Source organism: Diceros bicornis, chromosome 18, assembly GCF_020826845.1.
Source record: "Diceros bicornis minor isolate mBicDic1 chromosome 18, mDicBic1.mat.cur, whole genome shotgun sequence".
NCBI lineage: Eukaryota > Metazoa > Chordata > Mammalia > Perissodactyla > Rhinocerotidae > Diceros > Diceros bicornis.
Window position 1 is genome coordinate 28,076,555 of NC_080757.1, and position 19,038 is coordinate 28,095,592.

Here is a 19,038-nt window from a genome sequence, read left to right on the forward strand (position 1 = left end):
CTGAACCAGCGAACCCCGGGCCGCCGCAGCGGAGCGCGCGCACTTAACCACTTGCGCCACCTGGCCGGCCCTCAGATTAAGATTTTTAAAGTTACTAACTGCAGCAAGGCAAACAGATTGGAAGGGAATGAAAGTGGATGTGGGTGGGTGAGATAGCCAGTTAACTAATCTAACTTCTTAGCAATTCCAAAGGCTGAGGAAATAGAAGGCGGTAGTGGTGAGGATGCCGAAGTAGCTGAAAAACTTCCTTCCATAAATGTTCAGTATGGGAAAAGGAGAAAGGAAGAATGTAGGGTGCTGCGTGCACAGTCACTCCTGCAATATGTAGCTTGGTGTGGTAGTTAGCTCTATGTCCTTCAGAATTTTCTTAAGGTGGAACAGTAATCTCTAAGAACAGATGAAATGTCTTCTTTGTATTTGAAAAATAAGGCACAAGAATATTCCTTCTTTCTTTTTGAATGTGATGTATGGGGACTTATAAACCACTTGATTTGTAAGGATTCAGGCAACAAAAAACTGGAGTAATTAAATTTGAATGTACAAGCTATATCCACATTTATAATCAGAAGTTTAGGAAGTAATAAAACCAATGACTGGCTCTACTGAGTCTATTCTCAAGAACATGTTTTTCCTCAACTATCACATTAAAATCTAAATAGAAAATGTTAAAAACTATTTTATCATAAAACATATCATATAAAGATTAAATATAATATATAATGTATGGTTTAAAGAATAATAAAACTAATACTCATGAACTCACTTCTAAGTGACAATTTGTTTTAAACAGCAAAAATTTTCATAAATGTTTTGTTTTACAAATGGCTTTTAAGATAAAGACTTATGTTAAAACTACATCAAGTGCACTTTCAACTTAACACTTTTCTACCACCGGGCAGTTATACTATTAAATGAAAAGAAAACCTCTCATCTGTAAAGACAATAAAAAAAATCATATATTAGAAAAAGTTGCATTTAATATCTGACGGTATTCACATTCCAGTTGACAGTCAATTTGATTAACCAAACAAAATGAGTCTTTCTTTACTGTTTTACCTAAGTGAACTCCACAAATTTGTGACATTATCATTTAAAGCATATCTTAAATCTGGTCTTATTCACTTCTTTAAACACAAAAATAAAAGCTTTGGATAGTTTAGCCTTTTGAAATGGCCTGATTTTTCTCTAGTGAAGCAACAGGTTCCTAATGACATATTTTGGTAATATTTCACCATCTTATCATGCCTTATTTAATGAAATATTACTATTTTATGTAAGATTTGTATTTAAATTAAATGCAACTGTGTATCTGGCATCTGATTTTGGCTAAAAGTCATAGCATTGTACGAAAGCACCATTAAACTGTAATGACACACACATGTCTTTTACATAAAAAGAATTTCTTATTTCTTTGGCAGGGCAACAGTCTCAAACTCCAAATGTTCTTTTAAATCAAGAATTATAAGAATTGATACATGTTTGATTTAAAAATAAACAAGGATAATCTGAGCTTCATCCTCCCCTGCTGTAGGGCAAGAAGGTCTTTTTCAATTTAACTAATAAAAGGGCAAAAGATTTTTCCTTCTCAAAAAACAGGGCTATCACAAAAATTCTATTCCAATACAGTCTTACACATTTCCTCCCATTCAAACAGTGATGATATTAATATTAGTCCTTAAACAATTACTCACCCAATGAAGGCCACCATCTGCTCCACTATGTGTTTGCTGAATGTTATTATAACGAAGATTTTCTGTAAAAAAAAACCAGTTAAAATAAATATTTTTCTCATCAAAAAAAAAAAAAACAACATAAATCCACAATTCTGATAATAGTCTAAAAAGATGAGGTGTTGCTCCTAAAGGCAATTTTTAAAATTCTTAAAAAATAAAAAATAAAAAACACCATTTCACTGACAAATGCTACCTACTTTGTATTTTAAAGATGTTTTTCCTTAAGCACAGTTCTAGTCTTACTAGGATACATGACCATGTCTGAGGGAAAAATGTGAGTCATGAAACCCAAGACTGGGTGGACATTCCACGTGTTCTATGTATCTTAGAACGGTGTACACAACTGAAGTCATGGGTTCCCATATAGCCCCCACCACTGAAATTGAAGCTGATCAGCTTGATGACAGGAGTCTGGGCTAAATGTAATCCAGAGGATCTTGCAAAGACTGTACGTCCTTCACGGAAAAGTTTTTTATAGAAATATCATGAAAGTTCCATTCTCAGATCCTGAAGCTTGAACTTTCAGGCTTAGGGTACAAGCAAAGGCATCAACAGGTTATTGAGGATCTTTATCAGATCTGAGTCATGTTCTTTCTTTCTTTTTTTTTTTTTGTGAGGAAGATTAGCCCTGAGCTAACATCTGATGCCAATCCTCCTCTTTTTGCTGAGGAAGATTGGCCCTGGGCTAATATCCATGCCCATCTTCGTCTACTTTATATGGGACGCCACCACAGCATGGCTTGACAAGCGGTGCATCGGTGCGCACCCAGGATCCGAACCTGGGAACCCCAGGCCACCGAAGTGCAGTGTGTGCACTTAACCGCTACGCCTCGGGGCCGGCCCAGATCAATTTGGTGTTATTGAGGTACACTCCATTAATTAAAGATGTTGATTCCTTACCTTACTTACAAGTAAAGATGCCTTTATGGCCAGTAGGTAGCAAATATTCTCAACTCAATTTAATGAATGTTACAAAAAGTACTTACTATGGATAATATAAGGCATTATTAAGAGTTTTCAGGGAACACAAAGATGGGAAATATATTTCTTCAATGCCCTAAAGAATTTACAAATTTTTCAATACATAGGAGAAAGATAGCTAAGTACAAAAAATAGATATATAAAAAGATAAAACTGTAAATGCCATTAGTGGTAAGAACAATGTGTTACAGAAGTTCAGAGAAAGAAAAGATCACTTAAGTATGATTAATTAGAGATTTAAGAAGACAATATGAAAGTTTAGCTTTAAGGGATTGATAATAATTCTCTGATTAAATATGAGTAATTCTAGATTCTCTCTCCAAATTCCTGATAACAAACTCTTCAGCTCTTTGTTATTGTTTGTTAAATAATAACTTTAGCCTATGTAACCAAATAACAATAGTCTTCTTTTTATTCACCCATTATGAATCTCAGGGAAGTGGCTAATTTAGACTAAAGCTTATTATTTCATGTAGAAGACTAATAAGGCAATGACATTTTCTTAATCGACATCCTAGTGTTAACAGAGACATTGGCAGTTGCATAGCTGGTTTTGTGTAAGGAAATAAGATTGGAAAAAAAAAGTTCATAGTCCTTTTTGGTGTTTGTTTATGCATCTATTAATTTTAAAAAGATATTTACCTGTCTCATGAAAAAAGCGAGCATATTTAGATGTCAAACAGTTACAAGATGGATGATGATTTTATGAACAATGTTACACAAATGGTGTATGAAGCTAATAAGACAATAATTACAGATCATTAGGGAGGAAAACATTAATATATGGGGGTCCTTCTAGTATCCATACTAAAAGCCAGTTAATTGGAGCTAGAAATGTTTACCAAGAAACACAGCTAATGGTTTTGCCTCGCAGTGATTTCACCACCATGAGCTTTCCCTACCATTTCCTAACATTCAAAATAAGCCAATGCTCAGATAATTGCACAATTTCATTGCTTGAAAACAACACAAGACTTTCCTTTTATATGTAACAGCTTGAAAATTCACTGTACTGGGCAAGACATAAATGTGTCAGACATTTAAGAACACACGTCTCAGAGTCATTCAGGATGGAGGTCCGAGTGGGGATTCTACCACATTAACAAAAGGCACAGACCACCAAACGGCCCACTCAACCATGTGCACAGAGGAAACAAGAGAAAGAGCAGAATAAGAAGAAAAAAAGATATGGGTGTAGGGAACTAATGGTGCCAGAATGAACAAAGAAACTATCTATAAAAGATAGGAAGAAAGAAACTATCCTTTCCTTCAATGGAAAGAAGAATCTTAGATTCATTTATTAAATATTTACTGAGTGCCTACTACATGCCAGATGCTATTCTAGGCACTAGAAGACCTCAGTGAGCCAAGAGACAAAAATCTCTGTCCTCATGGATCTTATATTTCTGTATATGTGTGTGTGGTGGTGGATGGCAAGGTAGAGAGGCAATAAACAATACACATGATAAGTAAATTATATGGTACATGAAATACTATACATAAGTATGTTGACTTCTCATGTTTTTCATTATTTGGGAGAAAGGCAAGGTTACAGACAGAGGACTTGAACTTGTCCAGTGGAAGGGGAAATCCTGGTCTAACATTATTAGCTGGGCTGATTTGAAATTTTTAGGGGAAGTTTAACAGATAGTAAGATATCAATAAAAATAACATTTATCAAGAAGGTTGTCTAGTTTAAGCTGAGGAAAAAGAAAAGAGAACCAGAAGAGGAGATAGATTTACTATTACAGAAAAATATGTGTGTGGGGTTTCCCCCCTATTATTTCAGAAATAGTTAAAATGTTTATATTACTCACTAATATTGCTTACCCAAGGAATGAGAAATGTTTGTTGCCCTGAGCTACATCTGGATGTACATCAAGTGACATGCCTTTAGAAAGTATGTCCCTCTGATACAATGGAACATAGCAAACATATCCCATGGTCTCAGTTTAGTGAAGGAACTCAGATTCTTTCCTTTTAGAAACACAGATGGATTTTAGCTTTCTTTTTTTATTTCCACACAGATACAGGGTATGAGCTTTGACTTTGTAGAGCTTGGTTTGAATTCCAGGGTCTTAGGCATGTATTTTATCTTCTTTAACACTCAGTTCCCCCATCTATGACACATGGATAATAACCACCTCACAGGATTGTTCTGACATAACAAACGCGAACTGCTTGGCATAGGTCTGGATAAACAGCAGGCATTAAACAATTCAGTTTCCTTCATCATATAAGTAGTTTATAGTTAAGAATATAATGCAATGCAAAAGAACGGAAAGAACACTGAACTTGAAGCCGAAAGACTTGGGTTCAAATTCCAGCTGTTACTTCCTCTCTTAGGCAACTATTACTTATTAACCTCTCTAAGTTTGACAATTACAAAATGGGAGTAGTAACTTCTCTATTCCAGGATTATAATAATTAAATCAGATGATATACACTAAGTGCTTTAAAGTGTGAAGTACTATATAAAAAAACTAAGCATCACAACTTGAAAAAATCTACTGAGAATGTTTAAAAAATATACTATTTTTGAATATTCTGTAATGAAAGGTCTAATAAGTTGCCTACCCTATCATTGTAGGGTACTTTTAGCATAATAAATTTTACTATAATTTATAGAAAGTTACCACATAAAGCAGGATGCATAAAGTTTATGGATTCCCAGAGAAGTTGCTGTTATAAAGGGAATCAAAATAATCTGTTATTTTTCCTTAGGTATTCATACTTTCAAAGGACTCCAAAACGCTAAATGATAGCTTCATTCTTCCTCTAGAAAGAACTAAAAAGATTAAAGGAAAAATTATCTTCAGATACATTGCAAAATCATTTATTACTCACTATAATATTTTATTATTTTAAAAATCCTGCTATAGCATTTTAAATCTCTACCAAAGTAACTAGAATTCCAATATTTAAAAACCTGTGTTCATTGAACAATATACTTAATATAAGTGGGAGAAAATATATTCCCTGAAGGAGGAAAAACATATCCTTGAAATTCTGATTATCACGGGAGGGGAGTAGAGGACAGGCTCAATAAACCCATCCAAAATGCCAAAATCTAATATTAGAAATGGGGCAGACAGAAGCAGCTGAAGTTTTCCTGTTTCTTTCTCTTTTAAGATCTGGAGGTAGAAAGGTGTCAAAAAGAAACTTGGGGGATAGACATGCTTTTAATTATTAAGGAATCAAAGCAGGGCATAGACATTACTCACTGCTCTTGCCTTTCTTTTGGTGAATGCCTCTGTTGCAAACCTCACTGATTAAGAAATTCTTTTCAGGTTAATTTTATTTTACTCTAGTGAGATTTGCCCTTAGAAGGAAACAATTCATATCATAGTCCTAGAAGCACATATCCATTTCCCCTCATTTAAGTTCTTAGCCTTTTTTCTCTCCTCTACTCATATATACACACACATAACTATCCTAAAGATTTTAAGAGTGGCTTTGAAGACTACCAGTTTCTCACTTCTCTAACCACAACCCACATCTCTTCACCTCTTCAGAGACCCCTTTTCTTCCCCATTCTCTGCCACATTAACATCTGGCTGGTTTTCTGTAAAAGATATTGGTGCCTGAGAGGAAGTGTTATATAGAGTGTGTGAAAGAAAAGTAGAATTAGTGAAAGGCAATATTCTCTCAGCTCATGGTCAGTAAACATACAACATTTTTGGGCTATGTGTATGAAAATGATATACATTTTCCTATACAGGAACACTATTTTTGTTTGATAAAAGTCTTAAACAGTTTTACGAGGCAAAAATGAAATAAAGAAAGAGAGGAAGGGAGGAAGAAAGAAGGAAAGAAAGAAAACAAGGAGAAAAATAATAAAAGGGCACAATTTTTCAACAGGGCCAAGAAAAACCTGGCCCAAATTCACTACGTTCCAATGATGGTCCATGGTTGACTACCTAAGTAAACTACCAGCCCAAAGAAGGAGAACCAAAATCTTAACAATTTGCTTTGGAATGAGCAAGGGAAATATGTTTCATTGACTTTTAACGTGCTCATCATCAAGCAGGGAATCAGAGGGTATATATAATTACCTGGATATGCATTTTAATTATTGCTTTTCCAATCAGGGTTGCACCAAAGAAAGTCCAAAAAGGTACAAGAAAGTGTCCACATGTTATTCCAGCCAGATCAAACAGAGGATTTGGAATCTATAAAATAAATAAATAAATAAAATGAAATGGGACTTCCATATATCATCCAAAGAACAGTTTAATTTTACCACCTATAGGTGTGTGGAATTCCACTGTAAGCCTTGCTTACACTGCAAAGAGAGGTATGGGTTTCCTGATCAGTACCAGACTGTTCAGAAGGTTAGGCAAGTATTCTGTCTCTATACGTTGGGTGTCATATTCATCTTAGGCTGTTGTTCAATCTGTTCAAAGCAAACTCAGTTGTCCTTTTGCTTATATTACTTATGTCTCTAATGCCCCATAAATATACTTTTTCCATAACGTTAGAATTGGATAAAGCCAATGGATCCATGGGAATTTAATCCCATTCGGTAGATCCTTGGCCATTTGGTAGCCGTTTTCTAAGGTGATGTATAAATGAAGAAAAAGCCTTATTTCAGTGATTACTAGCGTTCTAAAAACTTTAGCCTGAAATAAGAATATTATCTAGAAAGTGCTTGTATCTATAGCAAACATTCTTGTTAATTCATAAATACATTTATAGGTGAATGTACTTTTATTTCTCAAGATAAAAAAAATTTCATTATTTGTATTTTATTTTATGAAAACTTAAGGCCGTGGGGCCATGTGATATAATTTAGAAAGAAAATGAAGTGTGGAAATACGAGAGCTCAGATTCAGATGTTTTGAATACTCAGTCTCAGATAAAGAAGTTATTCAAAACAAATACCTTTTCCAAACATTCCTACATTTCAGGAATGCTAAAAGACAATTTTATGTAAAAATGCAAAGAAACTACAAGCTGTTTTTGAGGACTTCATCCATTTTTCTCCTATAGAAGTACTCTATCCTTGTGGCTATTGGCCAAACTATTTATAAGCTAATTAACTTATATAATTTCATTTTTGAACTTTCAAAGAAGAGCCTAGTTGTTTAAAAGATATTTGTCACATATGTTCTTTTAAAAACAATGCCATGACTAAATTAGAATTCAAGGATTCTTTCATTAATAACAAAAGAATTGGATTCAGTAACTCAGTTTTTCTCATCCAAATTCAAATGCTTTATGCAATTTCATTTGTCTTACAACCATGTAATAACAACATCATTCGCACAGCCCTATATCTGTCATTATATTTTCTCATGTGACCCTGCAAACTCCATGAATTACAATTTGAATTGTTTTCTTTTATTATAAGGCTCCACCTCATGTCGAAATAAAAATTAGAGTATGTAAGATACGTAAATCAGAGTAGATAAAAATTAGACTATGTTAACATGTTGGACGCCTCAGTGTATGTTGGATATTCTCAGAAGAGCATATCAATGAATTTGTTGTTACAAGTGCATGTTATTTATTCTTTTTTTTCAACTGCTAACTAAATACACAGAAAGGAAGATTAGAATTAAAAAAACTATTATTAAGTAGCTTTGAGATTTTTCCTTCAACTAGTTTTATTTATCTTAGTTTAAATGTTAACAACAAAATAACTAATTAATAAACTTCTTTTTATCTTAAATCAAGTATATAGAAATATAAGTATTAAAAATTTCCTAGAAAAAAGTTCCTAAAGGACCAAATTGCTATATCAATTTGTGTTAAATATTGACTATTCCTAGTCAAATATAAAGAAGACCAGCTAGTACAGAAAGTGGACTTTTAGCAGTTAGGATACAGGCATAGATGAGTGCCAAAGAATAAATAATTTCTGCTTTAATAAATCAAAGGTACTTGTACTTTCCCCAAGAATAATGAAAGCTAACTTTTATTGAATGCTTTGACTTGTTAGATACTTTTCTAAGGTTTCTACATCATCAACTCAATCCCCCCCAAAATGCTATATGATACCATTATACCCATTTCATAAATAAGAAAAGTGAGACAGACAGGTTAAGCAATTTGTTCAGTATAAATGGCAGCAGAGCAGGATTTCAACTCAGGCAACGTGGCTTCCACACTTGTTCTCTTAGCCTTTAAGCTACGGACATTATTATCCATTAGGCCTCTCTGCTGGGCTTCCACAGCCCCTTTTTAACTAATCGTTATATTTTGTCTCCCTCACTAGACTTCAGGATCTTGAGGAAAAGGAATATACTTTTCGCTTCTTTATTCCAAGCACTCAGTGGTTGATACAAAGCTAATGAATAACAATAAAGAATGATTGAGCATTTATATTTTAGGCATTGTGTTAGTTCACATGTATTAGCTCCAATCCTTACATTAGCCTTTGCAATGAGTGTCTTATTGCCCCATTTTAAAAATTAGAAAACTAGGGCTCAAAGGGAGTAACCTGACTGAGGTTATATAGCTAATAAGAAGCAAAACTGGTTCAGGAACCTAAGTAAGCCTGACTCTAAAGCCAACTCTCTTTTCACTATATATCATCACACTACAACATACCTATAAATTGCTCAAATAGTTGAGATCAATGAAGTTAATTATGAAAATTTCTAGTATTGCCAGGGTCAAAGGATAGTAATTCAGCACACGTATATTTTAGAACATCTCTAGAATGTTGCCATCACATTAGAAACAGGGGGAAAGGGAATACTCAAAGATGTATTCATGTTCTAGTACATAATGGATAAAGTAGCTCTGTTCCAGTGGACAATAATTTTGGGAATTTTACTTATAATTGCAGCTTTTTCATCATATCAACTAGGTGCACCTAGTTATTCTGGCCAAATCCACCACTGAACTAACAACAATTGTGTACAGGCTACCAAAGAAAACTTTAATCAAAACGCTCCATTTCAAATATAACTTTCTATTTTATTAGAAAAGAACCAGGATAAACACTAACTCATCAAGGAATGTGAGTTTCACAAATCTGCAATTTGAGACATTAAGTTTTTGACAAAAATGGCTTCTTAGTTCACTATAGCCAAAGATGCCCTTAACTTTGACACAGATGTTTCAATTACCTATCTGGGTGTAAATGTCACTTAAGACAGGTTTTATATGAATTCTTCCTTATAAGTAATGCTAATGCTTGAAACTTTGGAAAAAGACTACCTATATGTAACTCTGGAAAGAATGAAGTCATTGTTATTTGGTTAAATGCACTTCATTATAAATTCTTCATGGGAAGGATGGAGTTTGTCTTTTGTTCTCACTGAATCAAGCCCTTTAGGTCTGAAGTCATCATGGCATGATGAAGTGCTTAAAAGTCAATAAGCAAGATATGAACCTATCCAACAGAAAATAGTTCATTTGATGAATAAGATGAATGATTACTAAAATTACATACCTATTAAAAGTGAAAGTATTTTTGTTCATTCAGGCATGTATCTTTAAAACCAAATTGGATCAAAACATAAACCTACCATTTACTGGAATTTCTCACTTTTAATACAATGTACTTACTGAAGCACAGGCCAAAATTCCAAAAAATCCAACCTTCTGTACTAGGTTTTGAACTGCTAGTTTAGCCCGGGAGGCAAAGTCCTGTAAAAAAGGAAGATATCAAAACATTAATGAAAAGTACAAGAAAGAAGGAAAGATGGCTTTTTATAGAGTTTATAATATTAAATGTTTCACAATCTGAAAGCATTGATTCATTTAATGAGTAAGATAAATGATTTAAAAAAAATCACAGCAGGTTGCACTGGTAAACATGCAAATAAAATCTTGACAGAACAATAATTACATCCTTAAAGATAAACTTATACCATATTTCAAGAATAAGCCAAAACATCGTTACTTTATTTTTTGGATTCTCTCTGGATCATCTAGGGATGAACTAAATGTTATAAACTAATCACGAACCAACTCATTCTTTTGGAAATACTGGCCTATCATCTCTCTCTCTCTCTTTCCTTCTCAACTTGCCAGATTTATTCCCTGATTAATATTAGGGTAGGAAATCATAGGATTTTTCAAGACAGCCAGTGAAGACACCTCTGCTAATCACTAGCCAGAAGATGGAAAAAAAGCACAAAACAGTTATGTGGTAATAACTAAGCATTTATTACCCCCAAAAGCAAAATAACATTCTACATTTGCACAGCTTGTGCTAGTTTTATAAAATGTTTTCATAAACATTTTACTTGAGCCTTTCAATAATCCTGGGGTATAGCTAGAGCAGATTCTTCAGACTCTGAAATCAGTGCTCTTTTTATTTCACTATGCCACCTCCCATGCTGAAACATGCATGTGGTTGGCTAGTTTATATCCATGCTTTTCTTCTTCCAGCATGTTGATGCTACAATCATATTTACGTATATACTTTTTCTTAAAAGTACCAATCTGAAATTTGACTCTAATTCTCTTCTGGTTTTCAAATGGTATATGCTCCAAACAAAATTTCAATGAAAATAATTGATATGATAAAAAATATTATCTAATGTATGAATATCTTTTTAAAAAGTATGCATATCATAGAACCTCTTCTCTCTTTAGTTCAATACTCTAGTAGGCAACAATCTTATAGAAAGCTGAAAATATAAAAGATAGAAGGTTCCTTCATAGAATAGGAACAGAGTTCAAAGCACTTCTCCAATCCACAACAGAAGTTGTGTATTCCTACTTAAAACAACAGCAACACAACACTTTAACAAATAATATTATGTAGAATAGCTTTGTCAAATTACCACAACAGTGAATGCTGAAATTAAAAAAAAAAAAAAAAACCTTCCTTCTACTTATTTGCTGAGGATGGTGAGAAAGTCAAAGGAATTAAACCAATAAGGTACATTTTAAAAGATATTGACGGTCAACATAAACACTTGCAAGTTTAAATATATAGGCTCTCAAAGTTAATCATTAACTAAATTCTACAATGCAATTTTGTAATTTTACAATTTATTTCCAAAGGGAGAATTTTCCTTTTGGGTATTAGGCTTGCTTTTTTAGTAAGTTAATTATATCAGATTTAATATTTTTAAACAACAGAACTACTACAGCAAAGGGCACTGTCTATTTTTACTCACATTTCTAAGTGAAGATTTAATTTTTTTCTTAACACCCATTGCATTAAGTGTGTAATACTGATTTTATTGATTAAAAACCCGTTTAAGAATACATAATGAAATGAGTATTCGTATATAACTTATTTTAAAACAAATTACACTTCCAGTTATTTTGAACAACTTACACAATTAATCCCCAAATTACTAAATTTGTAATTCATTAGAAACACTAAATAGGGCCGGCCCAGTGGCTTAGCGGTTAAGTGCGCACGCTCCGCTGCTGGTGGCCCGGGTTCGGATCCCAGGTGCGCACCAACACACCACTTCTCCGGCCATGCTGAGGCCGCGTCCAACATACAGCAACTAGAAGGATGTGCAGCTATGACATACAACTATCTACTGGGGCTTTGGGGGGAAAATAAATAAATAAATAAAATCTTAAAAAAAAAAAAAGAAACACTAAATAAAAACTGCCAAGCCATAATAAAAAGAAATGTTTTGAGTTTTAAAATATCAAATGATACTATTAGACTACAAACTAGTTATGAAATTTTAATTAATATAGCCCAAGAGTTAAAAATATAGTCAGGAAAATGCCTTTCTTTACAGCTTTTGTTATCTTCACAGCAAATCCACTTTAATAACAGGTAAGAAGGTATGCAATTGCTAAGAAAAAGTAAAACAAAACAAAACAAAAACCTATACAAATTTTATTTTAAAGTCAATACTTCCTATAACTGTATTTTCCAAATCAGACATATATGGGAACATTTTTCTATCAGAGCATTTATGTAGTCCTCAATATATAAATTACAGAAAATTAGTTTTTTGCATAAAATGGTATACTCAAGATTATCAAAGAGTTGTATTTAGAAGGTGTGGTGTCCTGTTTTCTTTTATCTTAACTTCAAGGCTTTAGAATCTCATATTTATTTAAACCAAGTGGCTATGATAGTGCCATCATTTTAAACTGATAGTATTTTTCTACTATAGAGATACATACACACACATTTAAATAGGAAAAGGGGTATGATTATACCAATTGGTTTATATAAAGAAAATATGATTAAACATTATGCAGATCACCTAACATACAAAATAATAAAAATATTTAAGCCTGCAGAAGTTCAAGGTATCATGTTTTTAAGAACATCATGAAAGTAAGGAGCCATTTTATCCCTTTGGGGCAGAATGTCTTTAACAGAAATTAGACAAACAAAGGAAAAGAGACTCCTTGTTCTTTCAGATGCCTGGGTGCCCATCATCAATTATCCTTAAGGGTGCTTCAAGAATCTTTATTTGAGGGAAAAGAGTTACTGTACCCAAATAAGTGAACTAGAAACCTCCCTTTACCTTTTTTTTTTAATTAATTTTTAGCTGGCATGTCTTACAAGGAAAACAAGTTAACAGCCTTTTTAATGGAGAGTTTTACTTTTTAAAAAGTTTGCAAGTCATCCACTGAAAATGGATTTCATAAATCTTATGTGTTTAACACACACACACACACACACACACACACACACACACACACACATACACAGTGACCACACTACTTTCAGTTCCTATAATTTATTTTCCAGGTCTTTCGCAATATTCTCGGAATTAAAATTACATTTATATATTAAACAATCCACAAACATTTATTTCAATTAAACTAATACGAAGTCTGCACAGTTGTTTTCATTATAAGAAACCAACAGTAGCAGAACATGCAGCTTGAGGGAGTATTTTCTTGATGTTTTTCCTTGTCGGTGTAATGAAAACAAACTCGGAAGCATTGTATTAGTATTTGTACAAAATCTACAATATTTTACAATAGTAAAATAACTCATGTTTAGATTTCATGGACACAACTATATTATGCTGTTTTTATTTTAAACTTATTTCACCTTTAAAGCCATATATTCAAAACTTACTGCTATGGCTTTAAAAGTTTTATTAACATAATTTTATTGAAAACATCATTCTTTTATTGTCTAAAATGTTCTACATGTTAAATGTAATCGTACTTTCCTCATTTGTTGCTCTGTAGTTTTAAAAGTTCTGTATTTTTTCAAAGAACTTCAGTATTTTTTCATTATTTGCATAATTTGACACCTCTTTCTGATCATGCGGATTTTAAAGTAACATTGTCTATGCATTAAAATATTCATATTTCCAATTGCTTTTAAAATAGAGAGAATTGTACTGTAGGTATATTATTTGACAATAAACCCAACTGAAATACATACATACATACATATACCCAACATCAGCAAAAAAAATCTTTTACTCAACTTTAAAAAAACCATTTCAAACAAAATTTGCTATTCTTTTCAGGCCATCAAATAAAATAAATAAACCAAGAAAAAAAAGTGCATCAATAATAAACAACAATATTTTAAAGAAAAAAATTAACAAATTAGTATGTTAGGTATTCAATATTCAAGTTAAATATCAAAGGAAACTAATATTTCATTTTAATGGTTTTGGTATATTTGTGGGAACAACGTAGCAAGTTCAGTTTGATTACTTCCTCAATTGTCATTCTTCATTTAAAAAAAAATCTGTACAACTAAAACCAAATTCCTTTTAATAGTTTCATTTCTCTGGATTCACATTTCACAACATTTACCTATTTCACAATTTAAGCGCCTGAGAAAAAAGTTTCATTCTCTAGCTCTACCTAAATAAGTAGCATTCATTTACAATTAGTAACCATATATCATTTTCCATTTTTTTAAATAAACAAACAAAATATAAATAAATAATACTGTCTTTCCCACTCCCACCGATAGTGATTCTGAAAGTAAGAATGAGAGCTACTAGGAACATTTCCCCAGTGACCACAAGAAGACAGATGAAGAAAAGTTACAATAAGTCCTATTACTGAGATTTCAAGGATTAAAGAAAGAAAAACAGATAAAGCCTTCAAGTATGAATATTCCTGTACTACTTTTGCTTCACATTTCTCTTTCCAAAGAAAGATATTTATGATTAAGGGAGAAGAGAAACTGTCAAACTAATTGTAATCGGCTTACAAAATACTAATCTCTGAATGTACGTCAACTTGGATCTAAATATATGAAATAACATTTATATTCAAATGGTAACAGCAAACTTTTTCATTTTCATTAAATTTCAAGATCTCTTTAAAAGCAAAGGAGGGGCCGGCCCCGTGGCTTAGCAGTTAAGTGCGCGTGCTCCGCTGCTGGCGGCCCGGGTTCGGATCCTGGGCACGCACCGATGCACCGCTTCTCCGGCCATGCTGAGGCCGCGTCCCACATACAGCAACTAGAAGGATGTGCAGCTATGACATACAACTATCTACTGGGGATTTGGGGGAAAAATAAATAAATAAAATTTAAAAGCAAAGGAAATCCCTAAATATGTTAAATGAATGCAATATTACTGGAGGCAAATATGTATTTTGTTAATAGCTTATGCTAGTTTTATGTTACCATCAATGTGATGGTAATTGGTCAGCAGTTTTATAAATTACCTGCCTTCTTAACCTATTTTATGTTAAAACTTCTGCTGAACTAATGCTCTTCTGGGATTTGGTATTGAAGCGGCTCCACAGCCAATATGAAAAACTTCAGAGCAACCATTTCAGTAATAATTCCTTGTATATAAGGGGAATTTATGTTAAAATATACTGTATTTGTGAAGTTCTTTTGCCATCTAAAAATGACTTGCTAGTTCCTGTGTCCTAGTTAAATATGTTGTATCAAGCAAGTAAAACTCTATTAACCAGAAATGGAGCTAATAGTAATGATGACTTAAATTAAAAGCTATTTCAGCATTGTGGACAATGACTCTGAAATATTAACTTGTTATTAAGATCTTAATAACCAAGTGAGTAAATATTTCCTACAATGAAATCATATTACACATGGTAAATAACATAATTAAAGAGTACAATTAATTATCATCTTAATAGAAACTGCAATGAAACATAATTCATAATCTTTCAATCTTTCTCCTCTTAAAAACAGACTAAAACATGTCTTAATTGTAATTTTCTACCTATTGTCAGGACTCTTTATGGGATATATAAAAATATAGAGCATTAATTCATTGAATTCAAAGTGAACAAAATATTTTCTTACTGTTGACTTCCTCAACAATATCATTAATGTAGCTGCTATGTTTTAATACTGAATATTTGAGTAGGTTTCCTTCAAATGAGGTATATTTCAAAAGAGTCACATATCATCTATTGTGTTTCTGAATTATAATAGACTCAAACACACGAGATGAAGACTCTCAGGAAATAAATGCTAAGATTATAAGAAAAAGTAGAGATATTAACTTCACGAAATAAGTGATTGTGACAGTAGGAAGTAGTTAATAAACTTTATTTTTTATTTTATTATTTTTTTAAAGATTTTATTTATTTATTTTCCCCCCAAAGCCCCAGTAGATAGTTGTATGTCATAGCCGCACATCCTTCTAGTTGCTGTATGTGGGACGCAGCCTCAGCACGGCCGGAGAAGCGGTGCGTCGGTGCGCGCCCGGGATCCGAACCCGGGCCACCAGCAGTGGAGCGCGCGCACTTAACCGCTAAGCCATGGGGCTGGCACCATAAACTTTAAATTTAGTACCTATAGGATGCTGGATTACAAACTGCACACACATTTACCAAAAAAAGTGATCAGACAGAGTTGTGCAACTACTTCTGAAAATGAAATGTTTTGATATCCAATTTATGATATTGGATCATAATAAATATCCAATATTTGTAATATAAAATTTGTAATGTAAAATATCCTTTTACATTATTACATCAGGAATTTCTATTTACATTGGAAGTTAGGATAAAATTCTATAATAGTGCAAACAGACTACATCACATAAACATATTTCAGAAAAGCAAAGAAATTTTATCCTGAAAATAACTTAGAGATTTAGAAGTTTTAAGAAGAGATTACAAGAGTTCCAATTCAAGATGGTCACACAGGAGGCTCCTGAAATCACCTCTCCCCAGGAACACACAGAATCTACAGTTATATATGGAACAATTCCCTCTGAAAGAAATCCAGAAACTAGCTGAGCAATTCTTACACATTGGGTGAACGAGAAAAAACCCACATCAAAAGGGTAGGAGAGGCTGAGAAACAATCTCACCATAAACTTCACTCCTGGTGTGGCGACACACAACTAGGAGGGAACTCACAACTCCCAGCTTCTTCCTGAGGAGGGAAAGGTTTGGCTCCCCACAAACCCACATCTGGCACTCCAGCTTTTAAGACTTCAACCTGAGATATGGGCCCCCAAAACATTTAGCTTTGAAAGTCAATGGGGCTTGCGTCCATGAGACCCAAAAGGCTATAGTGAACTAAGAGACAGTTCTTAAACGGCTGGTATGGGTTAACCGGAGCTCACCTCCCAGGGCCAGTACAGAGGCAGCAGTACAGAGGTCCAGTCTTCCCATGAAGAGACCTATTTGATTAAAACCTCTGGCCTGAAGGGCAGGCTTCTAATTTAACGCACATCTAGGGGCTGGCTGCAATATTCTCTAGAGACTGTGGAGGCTAGCAGGTGCCATCTTCATGCTCTCCCTCTGCCCTGCTGCAAGACACCGGTATCTCCCAAAAAGATGTTTGTACACACATCTGGTGCCCCAAACCTTGCAGAGGCTGCCCAAGGGATATTCCTGGATCGTCTGGCTCTGGTGGCCAGTGGGGCTTCAGTTTGCAGGTCATAAAGGACTGCAACAAACAGAGAAACAGATCTTAATTGCCTAATCCCCAAGGTGCAGCGCAGACGCAGCAGATGGACATGCCATGTGGATGAGGTCTATCTTTGTTTATCTTAAAAGGTACAGCCTAAGGGGTTGGCTTCTAATTTAACACACTTCTAGGGGCCCACTGCAATCCTCTCCAGAGACTGCAGAGGCTGGCAGATGCTACTGTTGCACTTGCCCTCTGCCCCACCCCAGAATACTAGTGTCTCTGAGAAAGGAGATTTGGCATACATCTGGTATCCTGGCTTTTGTGGTGGCCACCAGAGGACACATCCCTTGACAGCCTGGCTTTGGTGGCCACTGGGGCTTGTGTTCAAGGGTTCAGTGGGATGGTAGTAAACAGAGAAACAGTTCTTAGATGGCTCTTCCCCCAGGCCTCAGTGCAGAGGAAGGAGACAGAAATGCCTACCTCCCAGTCTTCTCCTGAAAGAGGTATATTTGCATACTTACACGTCTTGGCACACCCTCAACTATTGGGAACCACTAAGAATAAAGAAAGTTGCTTACACAATCACAAAGGATTGAGAGACAACCAAGAGCTAGGGCAGGGTTGAAAAATCAGGTTTATCTCCTACACAGGGTCACTCCTTCAAAACAGAGAGGTGGCTGTTTTATCTAATGCATAGAAACCAACACAGAGAGTCAAGGAAAATGAAGAAATAGAGGAATATGTTCCAAACAAAAGAATAAGATAAAAACTTCAGAAAAGGTCTTAATGAAACAAAGATAGGTGATTTATCTGATAAAGAGTTCAAAATAATGGTCAGAAATATGTTCACTGAGGTCAGGAGAACAATGCATGAACAAACCAAGAATTTCATCAGAGATAGCAAATATAATCAAGTACTATACAGAAGTCACAGAGCTGAAGAATACAATTACTGAACTGGAAAATTCAATACAGGGGTTCAGGGCCGGCCCCGTGGCTTAGCGGTTAAGTGCACGCGCTCCACTGCTGGCAGCCCGGGTTCGGATCCCGGGCGCACACCGATGCACCGCTTCTCTGGCCATGCTGAGGCCGCGTCCCACATACAGCAACTAGAAGGATGTGCAACTATGACATACAACTATCTACTGGGGCTTTGGGGGGGAAAAATAAATAAATAAAATCTTTAAAAAACAAAAACAAAAACAAAAAAACAATACAGGGGTTCAACAGTAGACTAGATGAAGCAGAAGAAAGGCCAGTGAACTCGAAAACAGGGCAGTGCAATTCATCCAATCAGAGGAGCAAAAAGAAAAAAGAATGAATATAAGTTAAGATAGTTTAAGGGACTTACAGGACATCAAGCAGATGAACAGGCATATTATAGAAGTCCCAGAGGAGAAGAGAGAGACAGAAAGGCCAAGAAAAGTTATTTGAAGAAATAATGGCTGAAAATTTCTCTATCTTGGGGAAGGAAACAGACGTCCAGATCCAGGAAGCCCAGAGTTCCAAATAAGATGAATCCAAAGAGATGCACACCAAGACACGTTATAATTAAGTTGTTAAAAGTTAAAGACAAGGAGAGATTCTTTTTTTTTTTAAAAG

General features: G+C 34.3%; 1 protein-coding gene across 1 annotated transcript in view; it reads right to left on the minus strand.

The window, feature by feature from the left end:
- Positions 1 to 19,038, minus strand: part of VMP1 (vacuole membrane protein 1) — a 124,088-nt gene that overhangs the window by 18,695 nt on the left and 86,355 nt on the right. Inside the window, exons 8-10 of the mRNA XM_058560517.1 lie at positions 10,236 to 10,316; positions 6,770 to 6,886; positions 1,692 to 1,753 (exon numbers count right to left, since the gene is read on the minus strand). Coding sequence (XP_058416500.1) covers positions 1,692 to 1,753; positions 6,770 to 6,886; positions 10,236 to 10,316 — 260 coding nt within the window. The remainder of the gene's footprint in view (positions 1 to 1,691; positions 1,754 to 6,769; positions 6,887 to 10,235; positions 10,317 to 19,038) is intronic.